The sequence below is a fragment of the Neolamprologus brichardi genome, chromosome 2 (genome assembly GCF_056152115.1).
Source record: "Neolamprologus brichardi isolate AB-2024 chromosome 2, ASM5615211v1, whole genome shotgun sequence".
Classification (NCBI taxonomy): Eukaryota; Metazoa; Chordata; class Actinopteri; order Cichliformes; family Cichlidae; genus Neolamprologus; species Neolamprologus brichardi.
The window spans coordinates 11,547,021-11,566,437 of record NC_142105.1 but is presented as its reverse complement, the minus strand read 5'-3'; the positions used below and the strand labels follow the sequence as shown (position 1 = coordinate 11,566,437).

Genomic DNA, 19,417 nt, shown 5'->3' with positions numbered 1-19,417 from the left:
AGATTCCTGATATTTAATGACTAAATAAACAAACACTATGTAACTGTTACTATATAAATAGTTAAAAACGGTGAATACGATTCATGCTGTTGCACGGGGAGCATGCAATGTTTCATCTTTGTTTTTTGTACCCGGTCCCTGAAAAATTAATGTTAATAACTTCTTCTTTTAAATTTTATTTTTATTTCAAGTATCCGATCAAGCTGACCGAACTCCTCTTTGAACATCTGAACCTAAACACAGGTCATAAATAAAATCAGGGCCTAATGGGAATTTTAATGACATGCATGTTTTATGACGGATCGACTCGGACCAAACCTTCTCAGAGTGAGTAGATGTTATGGATTTTCTGAGGAATAATTCATTTTGGTGCTGGAACATTCCCACTTTATAGCACTCAAACATTCAGCGGTCGTTTTCAGCCACCATGACTTTATCCCTGCTCAGGATATCAATGATTGAATATAGACAAAATTATTTCCTAAGATACTCGAGTCCAGACGACAAAGTGGGGCAGCAGCAACAGGACTTTTTGGGCTGTTTTCTTATCATTTCAGAGTTAGCTGAGTTCAAAGGGTCATTAAAGTAGCCGGTCTGTTGTGACTTTCCTGTTTCCAAACTTACAGTTTGAACAGTAAACGTGAGATTGATGATTATTTAACCTCCTGATGAGTGTGAGCTCCTGATGAGTGTGTGGGAGGAGTGCGCCGCCGCTGCATTAATCTCTCATAAATTAAAATGACAGATGATACAGTCGATCACGCTCACCTTCTAAATGTAAAACTGCAAACCGTGACTTTCAATATGGTAAATCGTGTCGCGCAGCTTGATAAATAGTGGCATTAGCAATTCATAAACACGTAATGCGGCCGGCGCTGTCGCTTTATCAGGAAACTGCTGATCAGAATCGCAGTCCGCCTGGAGAAGACGGGAATTATGATGGAGCCGTGATTGGAAAACAAAACAGAAAGGGACAAATCTCTCACTAGTTCTTGTCTCATGTGTACACAAGCATGACGATGAAGTAAATACATACACACACACACAAACCAGCTTGCCCACATCAGTGAAAACACTGGAAAACAAATCATCCGGGGGTGGGGGTTAGGGTTAGGAGGGCAGTGTGTGTGAGTGTGTGGTTGTGTCTGTAAATGTTTGTGTGTTTAGGACAAGGACCAGTAAGGGAAGTTTGGACACTGTCTCCATCTACACTGCTACCAGCCACTAAGGTCATCCTGTCCTGTTAGGTACACACACACACACACACACACACACACACACACACACACACACACACACACACACACACACACACACACAGTCTCCATCAGTCTGTGGTGTTAATTGCTGACAGTAGTTCACGGTGTTGTTGATAATCATAAATCTTCACGGTGATAATGACATTATAATGATCATAACTGAGTATTAATGACAGGGATGGAAATAAGTTGGCCTGATGAATGATAATCACCGTGATGAAGAAACCTAACCACATAAACACGGGAAACCCCCCAACCGAAGACTAATGATGCCTTTGCTAACAGTTATTCAGCGTCTCCACGCAGTCAGCTTAGCCGACGTGATTACAGATTTAGCACCGTCACTGTTCTTTCTCTGGATCAGGTTTACTGCACAGGTGAGTCTCAGTTCACAAACATGTTTTTGCACACGTTCAACTGCCAGACCACCACATCCAAGCAGGTGGACCTGAGCACTGGACACTAATGTCCACAACCAAACTGCACACAGAGTTAGCCGAAGTTAAACACCTACAACGAAGGATCAAAAGAGGCCATTTCTGTTTCTGCTGATGTGAAACTCAAGAGCTGATTGCTAATCGAATGGCTAAAAGGAAGATCAGGTGGAGGCAGAGTTTTCTGCTACTACCTGTTAGAAGCTCCTACCCTCTGTGTGTCAGGTGACTGGGAGCTGTAAGCAGGGCGGAACAGGTGTACTTACAAAGACTGAAGAGCTAGCACCTGCAGAGTGACTGAGTTAAAGAGAATCACGGTGGTCACATGACTGTGATCAGGTGATTTTATGCAAACAGGAAGTTAACAAATAAATTAATGAATGAAAAGAAATATTATAGGAACATGTGAATATAAAAATGTATTAATCGAGTGTTTATGAATCAAACACAATTGTAAAAAATAAAAATTGCGATGTGAAACGTTGGCACTGTATGAAAGTCCCCTCACTGATGTTCTTTTTGTCCTAATGATTTTCCACACTGCCCATACATGAAGGATGAGGCCGTGTTTCCTTTCTGACGGGCTTTGCTGTTTAATGACAGCGAGGCTGACGACATTATAATGATCGTAAATCACAACACAGATAATTATATTAGAAGAATCATGACTGATGATGATCAGAGTGAAACGTTTAAGTAAGCGTCACATTATGAGTCTTGTCCAGGCTTCTGATTAACCTGACATGTCGCTGTGTTAGCCTGCGAGCCCGTTAGCTTTAGGTTTATCTGTCTTTCTTGGTATTTTGTTGACTTGTAAGGTTTGAAATCTTTCCCTGTAAGATGTTGAATGTTTATTTAAATATTAAAAAGGATGATTTGGGGAAGGGAAATATCACCGTGACATACAAAATAACTTATTTTTGGCCTTTCCTCACATAACCTGCATCGGTTTATGTAAGCTGTGTGTCCACCCTGGTTTAGCTGGACACACGTCAGTCACACAGAGGCAGCGGTTACAGTTGGAGGGACTGAATGCCATCTCCTGCAGGCTGAGTGGGGGGATTTTGACTCGGTCTGCTGCCTCGTGATTCAGACTGCACAGTTTTACACTGGGAGCAAATGTTGATGGAGGCTTACTTTGGGCCAGTTAGGAACAGGATACATGAAGAATTTGTGCCATCTGTGGCCTTTCAAAGTCTGGAATTTTGACCTTTAGTTACAAACCCTGGAATTTGGCCAGCCTGCAATTTTTAAATGCCAGTGCACAGAGCCGACATGTGTCACACCTTACAGTCTGATCAGAAGAAAGTCTCAGATGGCCGAAATGTCACGTTTGAGAAAAAATGCTGACAGAAGCTCCGGTTTATAAAGAAATTCAAAAAAGAAATGATGTGATGCACAGAAATATATGAGAAACACATCAGATCAGATCAAAGAGATAATAATAATCATTTTTTTTAAGGGCAGTTATAGCAGGCAGAGGGATGGCTGTCTTTCTGAATTGGCATATGATTCACGAGTCACCTGCAGCATACGTCGGACTTTGGAAAAGCGCTGCAGGCCTGTTAGTCATCAATAACCAATAACACTAAGACATTTTCACTTATTTAAAAGTCAGTTTTAAAGGTTATGCCTCATACAGCAGAAATGACACATCTGAAACACTCGGACACGCATGTTGAAGAACTTCACACAGACACCAAGCTTAAAAAAGGAATATTTGTCCAAATATGCCGCATGACAGAATCTTATGTTTGAGACATGGAAAGCAAAGAAAAGTACAAATCTGCAGAGAATCTGAAAAAGTTCTTAAAAGGTGAAGTGGTCTGTGCTTTCTCTACAGATTAATTAAGACCAATTAAATATGATAATATTTATAATATTTTATATGCAATAGAGCATATTTAAACCATGTGAAATAAGTGTAATCAAAATTGATATAGAAAATAAAAGTATGGTTTATGGTTCAACAGCCTCTTCTCTAACATTTATTGGTTATTCATTGCCTGCATAGTAAACGTTTCCAATAAATAACAGTTTAAAGTTTTATTGCTTTTGTTTCAGCCAAATTAAAGATTTTCAGGGGCAACAAGTACAATTTTTGGCAAACCTCAGTAATATGAAAAATCATACAGCAGCAGTTTTTTGCACTGCTAAGACAGTGAAGTCTTCTTAAGAATGGCAAACTATTATATTATGATTATATATTTTTTTAATGAAGGTTATTTTAAATCCAGTGTACAAACTTTTAATCTACATATATATCTCCTAGCTGACTTTAATTATCTGTCAGTGATATTTGTGTCTAATTGTGGCTGAGCACACAGTGTAGGCAAAACTGAGATTTAAGGCTGTGATTCTTACACTTGTGTAAATGTGATTATCTCTGTGGAATTGTATGACAGTAGAAGAAAACTCCATGGGAACAACACTGTCCTCAGTCAAACTCTTATCCGAGGCATTTTTGTCACCTTTCACTTCATCAACGATAAGATGCCACTGCGCTCAAAGTGTGGAATCTAATTTCCATACTGACATTTGATGCTGCGCACCAACTCAGTGGACTAATTTAAATTACTGCTTTATCTTAATCTATACCATTTTAAGTTTTCTTACTTCTACTGATCCATCTGTATTTTTGGCTCACGTACTGCTGAGTAACTCTGTGCATGCTTGTGTTATTTAACAGATTTTATTCAGAGACTCACAGGATCGTTAATGTAAAGGCTTGGCCAGTAAAGAGACAGCACGGCTGAGTGTCTTGTCATCATTAAAGGCTCGGGTCAGTGTTGACGTTCAGGTTTGTGGATCTGATGCCAGAAAACAGCGTTGCTGTAAACTGTGGTGTATGGAGCACAAAACCTGAGACGGCTCTCGACACATAACAGTACGCAAAATTAATTTTTAGGTTTAGATTAAGGTTTAGAACCTTTTTTATGGTAAAATGTGCCAAACTACAGGTTACATATAGTGGACATATAGTAACTAATTATCCATATATTCCAACATCTTTGTACTCTGAACCATAAATAAGCTGTACATGTTGTTATTTACACCGAGAGCAAAGAACTAGTGGGAGCTCAGTTCATTGTATGTGTACACACACTTGGTCAGTAAATCTGAATCTGTCAGGGGTTTGTGACCCAGCACTTTGACTTTGTTGTTGTATTTGTGATTTCTTAGGCATATTGAAAGGATGTTAAGTTCTAGCACTATTATCAGGTCGCCTTAAGTTTTAATTCTAGTTTAGGTTTTTCTGTGTATTCTTAGTTATGAGTGTGCTCCTGTTCTCTGTATTATAGGGTCTGTCTTGTCCTCAGTGTTTTACTTTCAGTACCCCTGTGTTTAGGTCTCTCTTGTTGGTTTGTGCTTCTAAACCTGTAATGTTTCATGTTGTCAAGCTCATGTCATGTCGGCGTTCCGTTATGTCCCGGTAGGAAGTCTTGTTTCTATGTTCATTGTGCTTAGTGTTACTTTTCATCATCGTCATGATATTAATTTGTGTCAGCTCTTTCCCCATGTGTTTCTACTTCCCCTGATCACCTCCTGGGTGTATTTAGTCAGTGTGTTTTCATTCTGTCTTTGTTGGATCGTCTGTGTATTTACCCACCACGTCACATCATGATTCAACCTTTCACGATTCTGCTCAGGTTATGTTCATGTTTCTTGTCCATGTTGACTATTTATGACTAATTTTTTCCAAGTTACGCTCCACGTCCATCATTTAGGCAACACACAGTCAGCTCCCGCCGGCCATGACAGAATCTATATAAAGTACATTTAATATGACTCATCCTCCTCACCTACTCTTAAACAAGTCAACATAACCGACCCCACAAGTTGGTGCGATTTAGCTTATTTAGGCAGTGCCACAGTATATTTCCTTTTTGTTTACACATTGATCACATTTTAAAGTGCTGACATTTTTAAGCCCATGAACATTGTAGGGTCTTTTCCTTACAGTATAAAGTGACTTGTGATTTGGTGCTGTATAAATATAATGGGCCCTGAACTTAGCACTTGGTACAAGAATGTGATCTCACACTCGCTGGTGAAACTCTGTGAAATCCCCCTTTAATTAAATACCTCTTGTTAAAATGAATACGTATGATTGTATAATTATGATACCTGATATCATGATCTGAGATTACTGTGACTGCTGAGCTCAAATCACACTAATTCTCCACCCTGTTGTGCTTATTGTCTTTTTTAAAAGTTGCTTTCCTGTTGAAATAGTCACATGAGTGAATGACAAAGCATGTGCGGTCAGCTGATGATCGTCTGTAAGTGTCGACAGTTCAGAGAACGCGTCAGAACGCCTGTGGACAACGACGATAATGGCATCTCCCAAAAACTGTAATGAAGCAATGCCAATCAATAAGAAGACATCAGGACTCTGAGACCCGTCACACATCCAGTTCTGTTCTCAGTGACAACAAATTAGGTGGATCAAAGATTATCTCTGTGCCGATAATTCCTGCAGCAACGTGACGAATCGGCGCTTAATCCTCTTTACAACAACGGCCGGTGGGAGTGAGATCGGATCAAGCTCTTAGAGAAAAACAAATTTCTGTTGTTGGGCATGGCCCTCGTCGCACAGATGATAGAATAAAAGCGTAAGACTCGTGTGAAATGCTTCCAAATTAGCGGTGAACGCGCACAGAGCTCGGCTGATGACAACCAGATTAGTCACAGATTACACCGCGTGCCATTGACACAAAGATAATTTTTCCCGGACGTGTAGTGCGAGGTGACACTTTAGGCTGAATTACACTGACACTGTGAACTCTTCGAGGGGGAGTCTGGTTTTGTTGAAACTTAAACTAGAGAATAATCAAGTTTCAGATTGTGTAATTGTTACGGCACAAAGTGTGGGCTGTGGGGGATTTCTGACAGAGTAAAAATAATATCAACAGATTCTGTATAAACATTTAAAAACGGATCGACTGACTGGTTTGCTGTATACAGAGAGTGAATGTGATATTTCTATGTGATTTTTCATTTCTTGTTGTTTACTTGCAGTTGAATCTACGTCTCCTACAACTGTTCAATGCTTTAAAATAAGTGTCATTTCTGACCCTGAAGACATATGTATGTGTATTAAATTATAGGCTTTGATTTCAATGATCATTCTGCTGTTAATTATTCCATAATTAGGCCTCTTGTTTTCAGATTTTTCAGTATTATTTCAAGCGTTTCTGCACAAATATTGCATATTTTCAAATGTTTGTTAAATTGTAACAAAGTATGAAAAAAAACCACAATGAATTTGTTGGTGATCACAGAGCAGTTAAAATCCACATTATGTGCTGTATATATATGAACTTTTACATTTTTTAGTTTTTAAATCATAGAAAAAGTAATAAATGTAACTTGGTTTGTACAGTTTGTGATTTTAAAGTCATTTTTGCATACAAATATTTGAAACCCAATACCACTGACAATATAACATTTTACAAATGTAGAAATATTTGTTATTGATAAAGGAAACACATGTATGAGACATTCAAAACATGATCCCTGTAGAAAACTTGAGGAGCTGATAAATGACAGAGTCTGTGATTTTAGTGGGATGTCAGCTCGGTGCTGTGAGGGTTAATGTGCTGATGCTGTGCTCTGAATTTCCCCCTGAGGGATAAAGAGTTTGATTGATTTACAGTATCGCATTATCACATTTTATGCTCATTTTACAGGCAGGATTAGTGTTTCCTGCATGACATGAAATTAAATGTGAAAAGCAGGTCAACAATAAAGTTCCTAACTAATGAACTTTTGGTTTTGTGGAACAATTTTGGAAGTCTGTGGACCGTCCCCTTTTGATTCATGTTTGTTTGCTTCTCCTTACTCAAAGAGATGGACTCTTACGCATACAGCACTTTTCTAATTGAGCCCTAAAAGTGCTTTTTAGTACCAGCCTCATTCACTTAGTCACACACACACACACACACACACACACACCCATATCTATGCCTAAGTGCCTCCCGAACATTCACACACACTGTGATGGATGCATCAGGGGCAACTAGAGGGTCAGTATCTTGCCTGAGGACACTCTGACATGCAGACTGGAGGAGCCAGGGATCAAACCAGCCCCCTCCCTGTAGATAAAGACACTAGCTGCCTCCTTAAATGGCCGCCTAAGCTCAGTTTTCTGAGACTGCTGAGCCCTCAGCTTTTGAAATATGTGAATAAACAAAGGTTTCATTAAATCCCTGGATGATCCGCAGGGGAGAAAAGAATAATCAGCAGTTATCACACAGCTGGAACCTGATGTTTAAAGGTCCAGACTCATAGCAGCTATGGTTGTAATCCAAACTCAGCGGGACACTTGCTCCCTTATTTGAGCCTTACAGGCAGTGAGTTGTCCCCCTTTATGTAATCCTGTCCTCTTTGTCCCGATTTTCCCCTTACCCCTGTCTGATCCCAGTGCAGCTGTGCAACATACCTCTCTGTGTCTCTGTGTAAGACAATCAGCACTTCTCCCATGCATGCCATTTTTATTGCAAAACTGAAATTAAAACCTGATGATGGGCGTAAAACGCCAGAGATCAACAACTTGACCCTTTATCTCAGTATTCTTGTGTTCTCAGCACACACTATGCTCACCATTTGTTTGAGTCTGCTCATCTTATAATTATTATTCAGCTCAAACCCCAAAATTTTAATATGAAAAGTTACTCAAGTTACGTGTGTCACTGAAGTGAACAGTGAACAGAGTCAAACTGAGTCAAACTGACCCCTTTCCCAAACACACTGAGAGAAAAGCTGCGTTTTGAATATGTCTTTTTCTGCTGCTCCACAAAATACATATTCATCAAGTCCAAACATCTGCCAGGTGTCTGCTCCATTTGCATAAACGCTTGGGCGAACAGATCAGATGAGTCCTTTTAAAAACCCACCTGCTTTAATGTCATTACAGGCTCTTCACACTGAATGTGTAGATATTCTGTTTCTATGAATAACCCAGCAAACGTAATGTTCCACCTACCTGTCTGACTGACTGAACTGCAGGCAGAATCAGGAAAAATGCATTAAGGCTCGAGGAGCCGGCGTCGATGTCTGTGGACACTTGACATCTCACCAGGCACAGCCACTACAGCCTGGCACGAGGATAATACAGCACACACACAATTAGAAGCAAGCTCTGCTGTGGACGCTTGACTATTTTGGCCTTAATTTCTCATGTTGGAGACAGAGACTCCAGCTGTGAGCTACCACGGAGCGCCTTTTCTAATAATATCTACATAATGCTGTCTGCCTGGCTTGTAAAACTCCTCCTGCTGGACTGTGTGACAGATTCAGCACCACAGAAGAAGGAAGACATGCACAGGTGCTGCTGTTTTTTATAGCTCCACAACACCGACAGCCCTGCACTGAGACAACGAGCACAGCAACAGGGTGACACTCTAGATACATTCATACGTTTGTTTTAATAGTTTTTGGTATTTGTTGTATAAACTGAGAGCTCTACTCAAATAAATAATGGTTTTGAGTATTTTACAGTATTTATTTATCATTTATTTGAGTATTCAGTATTTACATGTTTACATGTATGCTATGTAATTTTGTTATAAAAGTATAAAAGTATAATATATATATATATATATATATATATATATATATATATATATATATATATAGGTGCAACAATACACATAATTCACAGTTCGGTTCATTTCATTTCGATACTTTGGTGTCACGGTTCGATATTTTTTTGATACAAAAAAATGTTCATGCCTATTTTAAGTTATTAAAATTAGAAATATTTCTTTTAACTCAAAAGTACAGTTTCTAAATTAAATGTTGCTGAAACATCAAAATAAAAATAAAATAAAATAAATGTACTCGATGGAGAAATCACTTATCTGTGGAAAAGAGAGTTTATTACAGAGAAATGGCTTTCCAAAATAAAAGCTATTTTGTCAACAGCAATAAAAGTGTTATTTGATACATAACATTTGATTTGATATCTTTCAGCTGCATTTAACTTAAAAACTGATCCTTTCACCCCTCAGACTAATATATATATATATATATATATATATATATATATATATCTATCTAATTGGAGTTAGACATTAATATATATAGAAATTACAATAAAAATATAACTGATATTCAGCACAGTTATCACAAGCATTTGAAACTTGCAGTAACAGATGAGCAACATGCACACTTCCTGCATTTCCCATAACGTAAGCATCACCAGAAAGTGTCCTCTACAAAGTTCTAAAGGAAACAAAAAATCATGTCCAAGGCATTTACTCTGATATTAACAGTACCACAGTAAACAGTGGTCAAATACTGCAGACTGTATCTCTACTGTAAGTATTATTATTTCAGCCTCAGAGGTTCTTTCTGTCACGGCTGTTTGATATGTAAACACACACACACGTCTATAGTTGGAACAGGGCCACGAGGACCGAAGAGGCTGATATAAGTGGCACACAACCCACGCCTAATCTTCTCCAGCTCTCCGTGATCAAAGTCGGGATTTGCTTTAATTATTTCAGATCAGCGCTGGCCCGTGCTGCTGTGGAGAGCTGCGGCCAATGCTGAGGCAGCAGAGGAGAAGGAAAAACAGCTGAGTTGCCCAGCGTCGGTGTCTCATATGCACACAGCGAAAGCCAGAGCAAAGGAGAGGTGTGGGCTAATGCAAGACTCCAATCATTAGCCCTAAGTGTTCCTCATTATGTTCTTAAAGCCTCTGAAGACCCGAATCCCTAATTGATCTCATCCTGGCGTTTAGTAACACTCGGGAAAGCAAAGGGCTGCTCGCTTCCCTGGCGCTAACAGATAGGCTGCCTCGCCCAGCAAACAAGTTGTACCCTAGATGTTTAAGCATTCAGCATTTTAATGTTCATATCAAACAACATCAGACTGATAGTGATGTCGTCACTGTAACACTTTTAAACGTGTGGTTTTCCCACTTGCATGGAGTTCATTTTTTAGTCTAGGACAGGGGTGGGGAACTCCAGGCCTCAGGGGCCGGTGTTCTGCAGGTTTTAGATCTCACCCTGGGTCAGTACACCTGAATCAAACGATTAGGTCATTACCAGGCCTCTGGAGATCTACGAGACATGTTGAGGAGGTCATTTAGCCATTTAAATCAGCTCACACGTCTAAAACCTGCAGGACACGGGCCCTCGAGGCCTGGAGTTGGACACCCCTGGTCTAGGATGAAGGATGTGAAGACAGCACTAGGCTGTTGGTACTGACGTGTTCTGGTTTCAGGCCATGTGCTTGTGAACAGTCAGGTTTGAGGATGCTGTGGCTGCATGCAGCAGTCTGTGTTTGATATTCACAAATGTACGAGAATGTGTTAAAGTTGAGCAAAGGCAAAGCAAGGTTGTGAGTTTGATTCCCATCAGGAGCTGCTGTGTTTAAAATGCATGTAGTCATGATACTTTGGACATAACTTGCACATAACTACCACAGAAGGAAGCCTTATCGATGCTTTTTCTTAATATTTTGGTTTTTATTCTTTACATTATCTCTTACTATCTTACTATCACATTCAAGTCATTTTTATGTTTTAAACAAGATATAGAACTTTAATGCTCCATTCAGCAGGACTGTAAAATGCTCATCTTCCTTTTTTTTAATTTAAAATTTAAAATAAATATAGGATTTCATTTTCAGATCTGAAGGTTGTGAAAACACATCCTGGTTGTCATATATTCTCTGTCTACTAAACCCATCACAAAAGGAACGAGCAGTGTTTGCCGAAGTGGTCGTTAAACCGAGTTCTAAGTCAGAAAAAACTCTTCAGAAACGCTCCTCTTGCATCAACAGCTTCTGCCATCGTCCAGCAGCACTTTAATTTCAGAAGTGCACAGCAGCTCCCGACATTTCCAGGAATTCACCTTTGCTTTAACTCAGTTACAGCTCTGAGAGGCCATTGATAATGTACTCTGTTAGTTATGGCGAAAATCTGTCACTGTCTGCTGATCAATAATGTATTATCATATATCAAGTTTTGGAAATGAACCTGCCCAGAAGTTAATTATTGCAGATGATGGTGAACTCCACTAGAGAAGTCAATTGTTTTTCGTTAGACGACTCAGGGAAATTGATCACAGGAGAAAAATGTATATGTTTTGATTTGTTATGAAAGGAGATGCAAGTAATAAATATCGGCTACGAACAAAGAAACAGCCTGAGGGCAGACGACAAGGGATGATTTCTAGGACTGCTTTCTGTAGTGCTCTAGTGCAAATCTCACCCCGCCTGCTCTGCTCCAGGTCTGACCCCATCCCTGAACTGCGAACCCCAACGACCAAGTTCACAGCAGGAAGGCATAAAAGACATCTTTGTCCCTCTGGGGATCAAAAGAGGATTATTGAATCCTGAATTATGTGCAGCAGTTTGCAGCAGCTAAAGCTGATAATCTCCTTTGTTCACTCCCATCCTTCACTATCAATTGCTGATGTTTAATACACCCAATAGATTTTATGGGAGCATTTCCAACTCGGAAAAGAAAGCCCAACGGTGTGCCATCAAATAGTTTGATCCCTTCATTTTGTGTTACTGTTAGCTTGTAGAATGAAGGTGAAAATAATCAGGATGGAGGACATTTTATTGTGTGAGTGACAGCAAGGTTCAGTTTTTGATGTCCAATTTTGCAGTTTGCAACATTCAGAGGCAATTTGAGGCTTTGGTGCTTTTGATATGTCAGCAGACTAATTTGCTTCATCTTTCCCCGGCTTTGGATCTGCTGTGGAAGTCAAATCAGAAGGAACCCCTGGGAGATCCTGGACAACAATTCTGGGTAAAAAGTGGAAACACACTTTATTTTATGCTTGAAATGACCCTGAGTGTCACACATCTGCTTTCTCTGATAGTGTATTATTTATCTTTCACAGAATTATTTCTTAAGTACAAAAGGAAACATGAGGGGAACATTCTGGGTTGCAGTGCAGTCTACAATATTTTGATAAAATCCTGTAATGATACAAAAAATCTGTTTGATAAATATGAAGCTTTGTCTTTACTTCAGAGTGTTCCAACACCATTCACCGACTTCTTTAAACCAAAAAATTAGGAATTAGGAAAGAATTAGGAATAAGTTTAAAAAATCAAGTCTTCTTAACCAGTCAATGACATATTTCTTTAAATAATATCAATCAAAATGACATGGTAAGGCTGGATTTTTGTTTTGCAAACTCTTTGGCTGATAACGTTGCACTGCACCATCTCATCCATGTTAGTAGTTCAATTAATGTGAATAATCACTGTATTTCATTACCCTGTATTTATACATGTGTAATGACAATAAAGTTGAATCCTAATCCTAATCTGAAGCTGCTCTGGATGAAGTATAGACTAAAGGTATTATTTACTATTTTAAATATATCTTTTGCATTTTTGGTCTTACTTAACGACCAACGGTCTAAAGTTGCATGAATTTGCTCTGCATGTAGGAAAATTGGAGTTAGACATTAAATGTTCATTTAAACAGACTGTTAGGACCTCCAATTAATATATTTCACTTAAATAGTTTCTGTAATTTTATTTAAAATGTTTTTATTGATTGACTCTTTAATCCTTTTAATTTTTCAGAGTGTTCCAACACCGTTCACTGATTTATTTAAACCAAATCTCTCATCCTTAGGAATAAGCAAAAAAAAAAAAAAAAAAATCAAGTCTTCTTAACCAGTCAATGTTGTGTTTTTTGGAATAATATTGATCAACATGACATGGTAAGGTTGGATTTTTGCTTTGCACTTTTTTTCTGCAGCAGAACAGCCTATATGTAATGTTTCTCCTTCTTTTTTTTAACACAAGTTTTTAACATAATAGCATCAGTGGTGGGCATGGATACATGAAGATCATGGATTTTAAATAATTAATTAACTGCAGCAAAGCAGTTAATTAAATGAGTGAAATGCAGTCTGAAGTTCTTGTGCTGTCTGCACAAGAACTTGGAGGGAGCATGTGTTTATATGACAGTATCATCAGCACAAAGACGTACTTTTGCTGGAATATTAGAAAATAAAATAGGTCCCAATGGTCTAAATGTATTTGCATCAGAATTTTAGTGAGAGTCAAAACTGCATCTAATTCACATTTATCAGGTTAAGTATCCACTTAAATGTATATTATATTCATGAACGGTGCATCTCGTCTTTTTCACTTCAAGTTCGACCTTGAACTTGAACCCAGGCAGACGTTCATTTTCTCTTCATGCTTTAAGTTCTCAGACAGAATCAGAATTTGTTATAGGAACTCGCAGGGAGGTCTGTAATGTGACTGTAAACACAGATGACAGCCGGCACTGAGTCACAACACTTACACAGCTAATGAAAGCCAGAACTAGACTGAAGTGAAATATCACTCCAGGTAACATGACATTCGTGCAAGTCATTCTGTCACGGCTTTGTTTTTCTGGCCATCTACGTGAAAGCTGACCTTTCATTTAATGAACAAACCACCGAGGTCAGTCTGTCCTCTTTAAAATGTCCCTCCTCTCCTAGTTTCCACTCTACCCCTTTAAAATACTTCAATTTAATATCAGTCTGACATCCGCTGCCTGAAATCACTTAAGAAAGCCATCGAATGACCTTCTCTAAATTGCCAGATTTCAACATCAATTTATTTCATGAACTGACAGAGTCGGATTTAATTTACTCTGAGACATGAAGGAGGTGAGCCGGTCGGAGTACGTCCCGCTCCCAAAGAGGAGAGATCCCGACATACGGCCGCCTCGTCAAGGCCAGCTCAAGGTTACCTTCAAGCAGCAGGTGACTGTTTCCACTCATGCTTAAATCCACTGCTCGGTGTTTCCATTTAAAAAAGATTTTTATTGAAAATAGAAATGTACAGAGGAAAAGGTCACTCTGCACATTTCATTCAGGATAGAGACTGAAGGCTGGCGCTTTTGTACATAATAACGACACGTGCAAGCACCTGCAAACGACGGAGGTGATCAGTCTGTGTTATCACAGGGAGGCAGATGTGCAGCTGATCAAAAAAATAAAGGGATGCAGTTTGTTTCTCTAAGAAGCTGAAAACCTAAAGGTGCTTTATTTGTTGCAGCAGCGATTCAGCAAATGAAGCCATAAAAAAACAGAGCGACCCTTCCTGCAAATCACCCCCGATGCTTCATTGGCTTGAAATAACTAAACTGTCAACAGAGAGGCATCTAATTCTCTTTTCTTGCTCCAGCACACCTTTAAGATCACAAATAACTGTATAACTGCATCTGAAACCAAATATAAATAAATTTCCCTCGAGAAGACTTCATGACAAACTGTGCACATGTTCCAGTTTTAGGATGATTGGCTTCTCCTTTTGTAAAAATAAACACATCGATATGTGAGGACAGAGGACAGCCGTCCCCAGAGCTTCCTATAAGATTCTGCTGTTCCAACGACCTCCCACCTGCTAGAAAACCGATACGGCAGACATGTCGGCGGCTGTTTCGATGCCTGTCAATCACTGTGGGTGGCTGATTGGCATTCCCTGCTGGTTTGTGCGTTGGCATTCTCTAAATGCAGCACTGACCCGTTTGATTAATCGTTCCTGCTCGAGCGGTCAATAGAAGCAGACGATGTGCCGCAGGACTGAGGAGCACGTGATGTTCGGCTCGTGCACTTTAAGTCTGTTCCAGCGATTCAGGCTCAGATACGGTGTGATCGTTCATGGGTAACGCACAGCAACATTGCTGGAGGTTCTGAGCTCATTTCCATACAGAAATCAAGAAATTAAAGGGAAATATATTTTTGTTATTGGGGTTAAATGACGGAGTGATGCTGATAGAAGAATAAAAATACAAGTATTTTTTGAGGGTTATACGTGAGAATATTGTTTATCAGTGTTGGCATTTTCTTTTCTGCTATTTAATATTAAGAACATACCCCGGGCAAAAATCTCTTTGCTTGAATCCAAAATTTACAGCTCACTTCATGCAGTTTGTCCTAAAATGTGCTGCAAGAAATTATGAATGAGCTTTCACCAGTAGCTCAGCATCTCAATGAGATTACTGTGATGACAGAAAGCGAACCTTAAATGATTTTGATAAACCTGTAACTCAAGAGACAGAATAACAGATTGAAATGTCAGCCTTACTGTGGACATTTACAGTATGTTGTACTTTTACTACATAAGCTATTTAAACTGCTACCTTTAAACTGCAGTTTCTCAAACGTCCAGCTGGGGCTCCAGCAGTGACTCAGTTCCATACATCTCGAATTCCTTCATAACAACTATGCACACACCATACATATACAAACAATAACTTACTAGTTTACATTATTTTTAAGGTTTGAGTGACAGCTGTAGCCAATGAATAGGCTCTTTGACTCTGCTCTAGTATAAGTGAGGCATGACTTTATTACTAATGATAATGTTAATTAATAGGTATTTGTTCATGCGCTGCACCTGCACAGTTTATTGAAGCAATGAGATAACGAGCGTTGGCTGATAATGTAGCACTGCACCTTCTCATCCACAGTAGCAGTTCAATTAATGTGAATAATCTGAAGCTGCTCTGGATGAAGTACAGACTAATAGTATCATTTATTATTTTAAATATATCTTTTTTTGCATGAATTTGCTCTTCATGTAGGAAACTTGGACAGCAAATGTTCCTGTGCACTTTAAACAGACTGTTTATACTTTTATTTAAAAATCCTTTTTTTAAAAAAAATAAATTTTTCTATCATAAATTTTGTGCCGACTGTCCACATTAATATCCGAGCTATGCTGTGTTGGTACTGACTGTCATTTCTAGAACCTTCCTAATATAAACAACGAATTGTTCATGAGATGAGGAATGACTGAATCTTAGACTGGACAAACCTTCACGGGTTTACAGTTGTAGCTGATAAAGTAGTTAAAGTAGATAAAGTAAAATAGTTTCTTCCAAAACATTTTAGTCCCGATTTTCTTAAAAACGTCAACTGATTTGATTTAAAAAAGGAGACTTTTTCAGGGAAAAGGGACATTATCTCAGATTTGAGCCTAATGCAAGATGAAACAGGTCGTTAGATGAATGTTTCCTGCAGGTCCAATCTAAATTCCTAGCTCTCCTCTGCTGCCTGTTTGATGAATACTACGAGTGTGGACAGAGCCAGTGAGTGAGCGAGATATGTGCAGGCATTAAATGTGTATTCATCAGGTCTGGCCCCAGCCATTGACGGGCTAATCAATGTTTAGTAATGAGGCTGAATGTGGAATGAGGTGTGTGTGTGTGTGTGTGTGTGTGTGTGTGTGTGTGTGTGTGTGTGTGTGTGTGTGTGTGTGTGTGTGGGGGGGTCAGGATGGAGGAAAGAGATATCAATTAAGCAGGGAACTGCAGAGTCCAGGCGTGAGGAGCTGAGACGGCAATATCCCAACTCTGCTTCATTAACTAAACAGTGTGCACTGAATGCAAAACTCCTGCAGCCCCCTCCTACAAAAGCACCATGTCCCTCACGGTAAATGGCCGCCTTATTCACTGGAAAGTAGTCACTGCAGCAGGTAGAAAAACACTAGTGATACTCGACATAATGAAATCCCAGCGACGTGCAGGGAAATGAGATCCACGTGTGATGCAATAAAACGAAACGTGCAGGAACCTGCAGGCTGGGAACGTGCACAGGACCCAAACACGTTAGCAAATAATATTGAGAGATAATATTATAATATGCATTCAGCGTAAATTGGAAGAAACAGCTGGTAACTATAAATAGGCTCCTTTTCAGTTTCCAACATGCTGCGCAGAATCAGAAAGCCGGCTCGTTTAACTGTGACATTGGAAAGTAGAGTGCAGTTTGAAACACTTCTTATGTTTTCCAGCAGTTAAGGCGCTTCATACTTCTGCTCTGCACAACTGTCTGCAGAAACTACTGTATCATCTACGGGATTTGGAGAATGAATATCTAGTTGCATTGAATAAGACTTGAAACCAGCCGCTGAGACCATTGTTACTGAGCTCACAGAGCAGTGGGCTCGTTTCTCATAGACTTCTATACAATTGGACTCATCTTGGCAACCTAAAAAAAAAATCTGTGTTGGTCATCTGGTCAACAATACATCCAAAGCAGTAATTCAAATAATAATGATTATATAATGGAGGGTGAAGACTGGTTTGAAGTTTTTCAGCCCCAGTAAAACTGTTCAATCTAAAAAAAACCATCTGAGCATGTCACGTCCATGTCATCAGCTGACAGAGTGTCATCCTCTGCATCACCAAAACAATGGCTGCCACTTCCTGTTCTGGTCAGGTACAGGATTATTTAGCAGGTTTGTGAAAGGGGGACAATGACAAACAGGGAGCCGGCCTGGAGATGACCTGGAGATCTACATGAAAAAATATGTTTGCATTGAATGGCTGACAAAGTACTGTCTCTGAATATGTTTTATCCCATCAACAGAAACAGTGTGCCTGCATTTTTCCTCTTTGGCTGTATTATGTACAAGGAGCTCGATTACTGGATGTCTGTTAATGAAAGAAGAAAACTCACAATAAGCGATTATCTTATTGAACCAGTGAGACAAATGGGAATGTGGATTTCCAGGATACAAGGCTGCTCCGAGCCGTTTGAGGTATTCACAAATCTCACCATGTCCCCTCCACATACTGTCTGCTATGAGCAACACCTGCTTTAACGTGACTGTCAGAGAGCACGTGACTCCGACAGGCTCCTTTCCCCCAAACATGACCGCTGACACCATAAACACACATCGCCCGCTAGTGGTCGCTGTTTCCTCTTTTACAGTCCTGTCTGGATTCACTGCAACTTAATTCAACTTCCTTTACATGCTCACGAGCAATGAGACACGCAACCCAAACACAACTTTCATAAGTTTGCACATGAACGCCCCCCTCCCCCCGCCCAACAGTAGGGCTGCAAAGCAATAAAAATGCAAATTCATATTTTCCATTTTCTGAAAAGCAATGACACACGTCGTTATTTTGCACTCATGAAGTCCATTTCATGCTTCTGCTTACCTGAAAAACACAACCGTTTGCCACAAATAGATCCCCAGCACGTTTAGTCGGCACATTTTTGCCAGTCTCATTTTGTTTAGAGGGGAGGGGGAGTGTGTGGAGGTGGTGGGAAGGGGAGGAGGGGGGTCACGCTCTGGAGAGGATGAAGTCCCCTCCAAAAAAAAAAAAAAAATGGACCAAAAAAAGCCTTTAGTGGAAGAAGAGAAGGAGGAAGATGAGGGTGAGAGGGGAGGGGGGGTCGCGGTTCTGGTTTATGACCTCCAAGGTGAACCGAAAATGTTCCACCTTTTGTGTGTGTGTGTGTGTGTGTGTGTCTCTGTGTGTGTGTCTCTGCGTGTGTGTCTCTGTGTGTGGGGGTTTCAGATCCCGGAGTCGCCGGTGCCGAGCCGCGGGATGCTCATGACCTCAGTCTCCATGAAATCATGCTGATGTCCGCTCTCACGCCTCCACGCAGGAGGGTTTTTTGGGGGGAACAATCCACTAAATCCGCCAGGAGACTGTGTTCAGGACCACGGACAGAGGCGGGCAGCGGGTACGGAGCTCGTCCGGGTTCTGGTTCGGGAGGGGAGGGAAAAGGGGGAAGAATAGGGGGGAGAGGAGGGGGTGGGTGGGGGTCTCGAGACGAGATCACGGGATCCTGTCAACTGAGCCACAGTTACATCCAATCACTCTAAAGTCCAGCGCGTGCGGTCCGCGGCGCCGACAGCGGGAACGAAACACATCCCCTCCGGTTCCTTCAGCTGTGGGTCTGCGGGAGGCTCGCGCTCTCAGGAGGGCTCGAGAAGAGT

The 19,417-nt window shown here is 40.2% G+C and overlaps 1 protein-coding gene across 2 annotated transcripts in view; it reads right to left on the bottom strand.

Moving 5' to 3' along the window:
* Positions 1 to 19,187, bottom strand: part of glra1 (glycine receptor, alpha 1) — a 130,356-nt gene extending 111,169 nt beyond the window's left edge. For both annotated transcript variants that reach the window (XM_087847243.1, XM_087847246.1), the window contains exon 1: positions 18,630 to 19,187. In XM_087847243.1, coding sequence (XP_087703369.1) covers positions 18,630 to 18,700 — 71 coding nt within the window. In that variant the 5' untranslated portion in view covers positions 18,701 to 19,187. The remainder of the gene's footprint in view (positions 1 to 18,629) is intronic.
* Between the last annotated feature and the right edge of the window lie 230 nt (positions 19,188 to 19,417).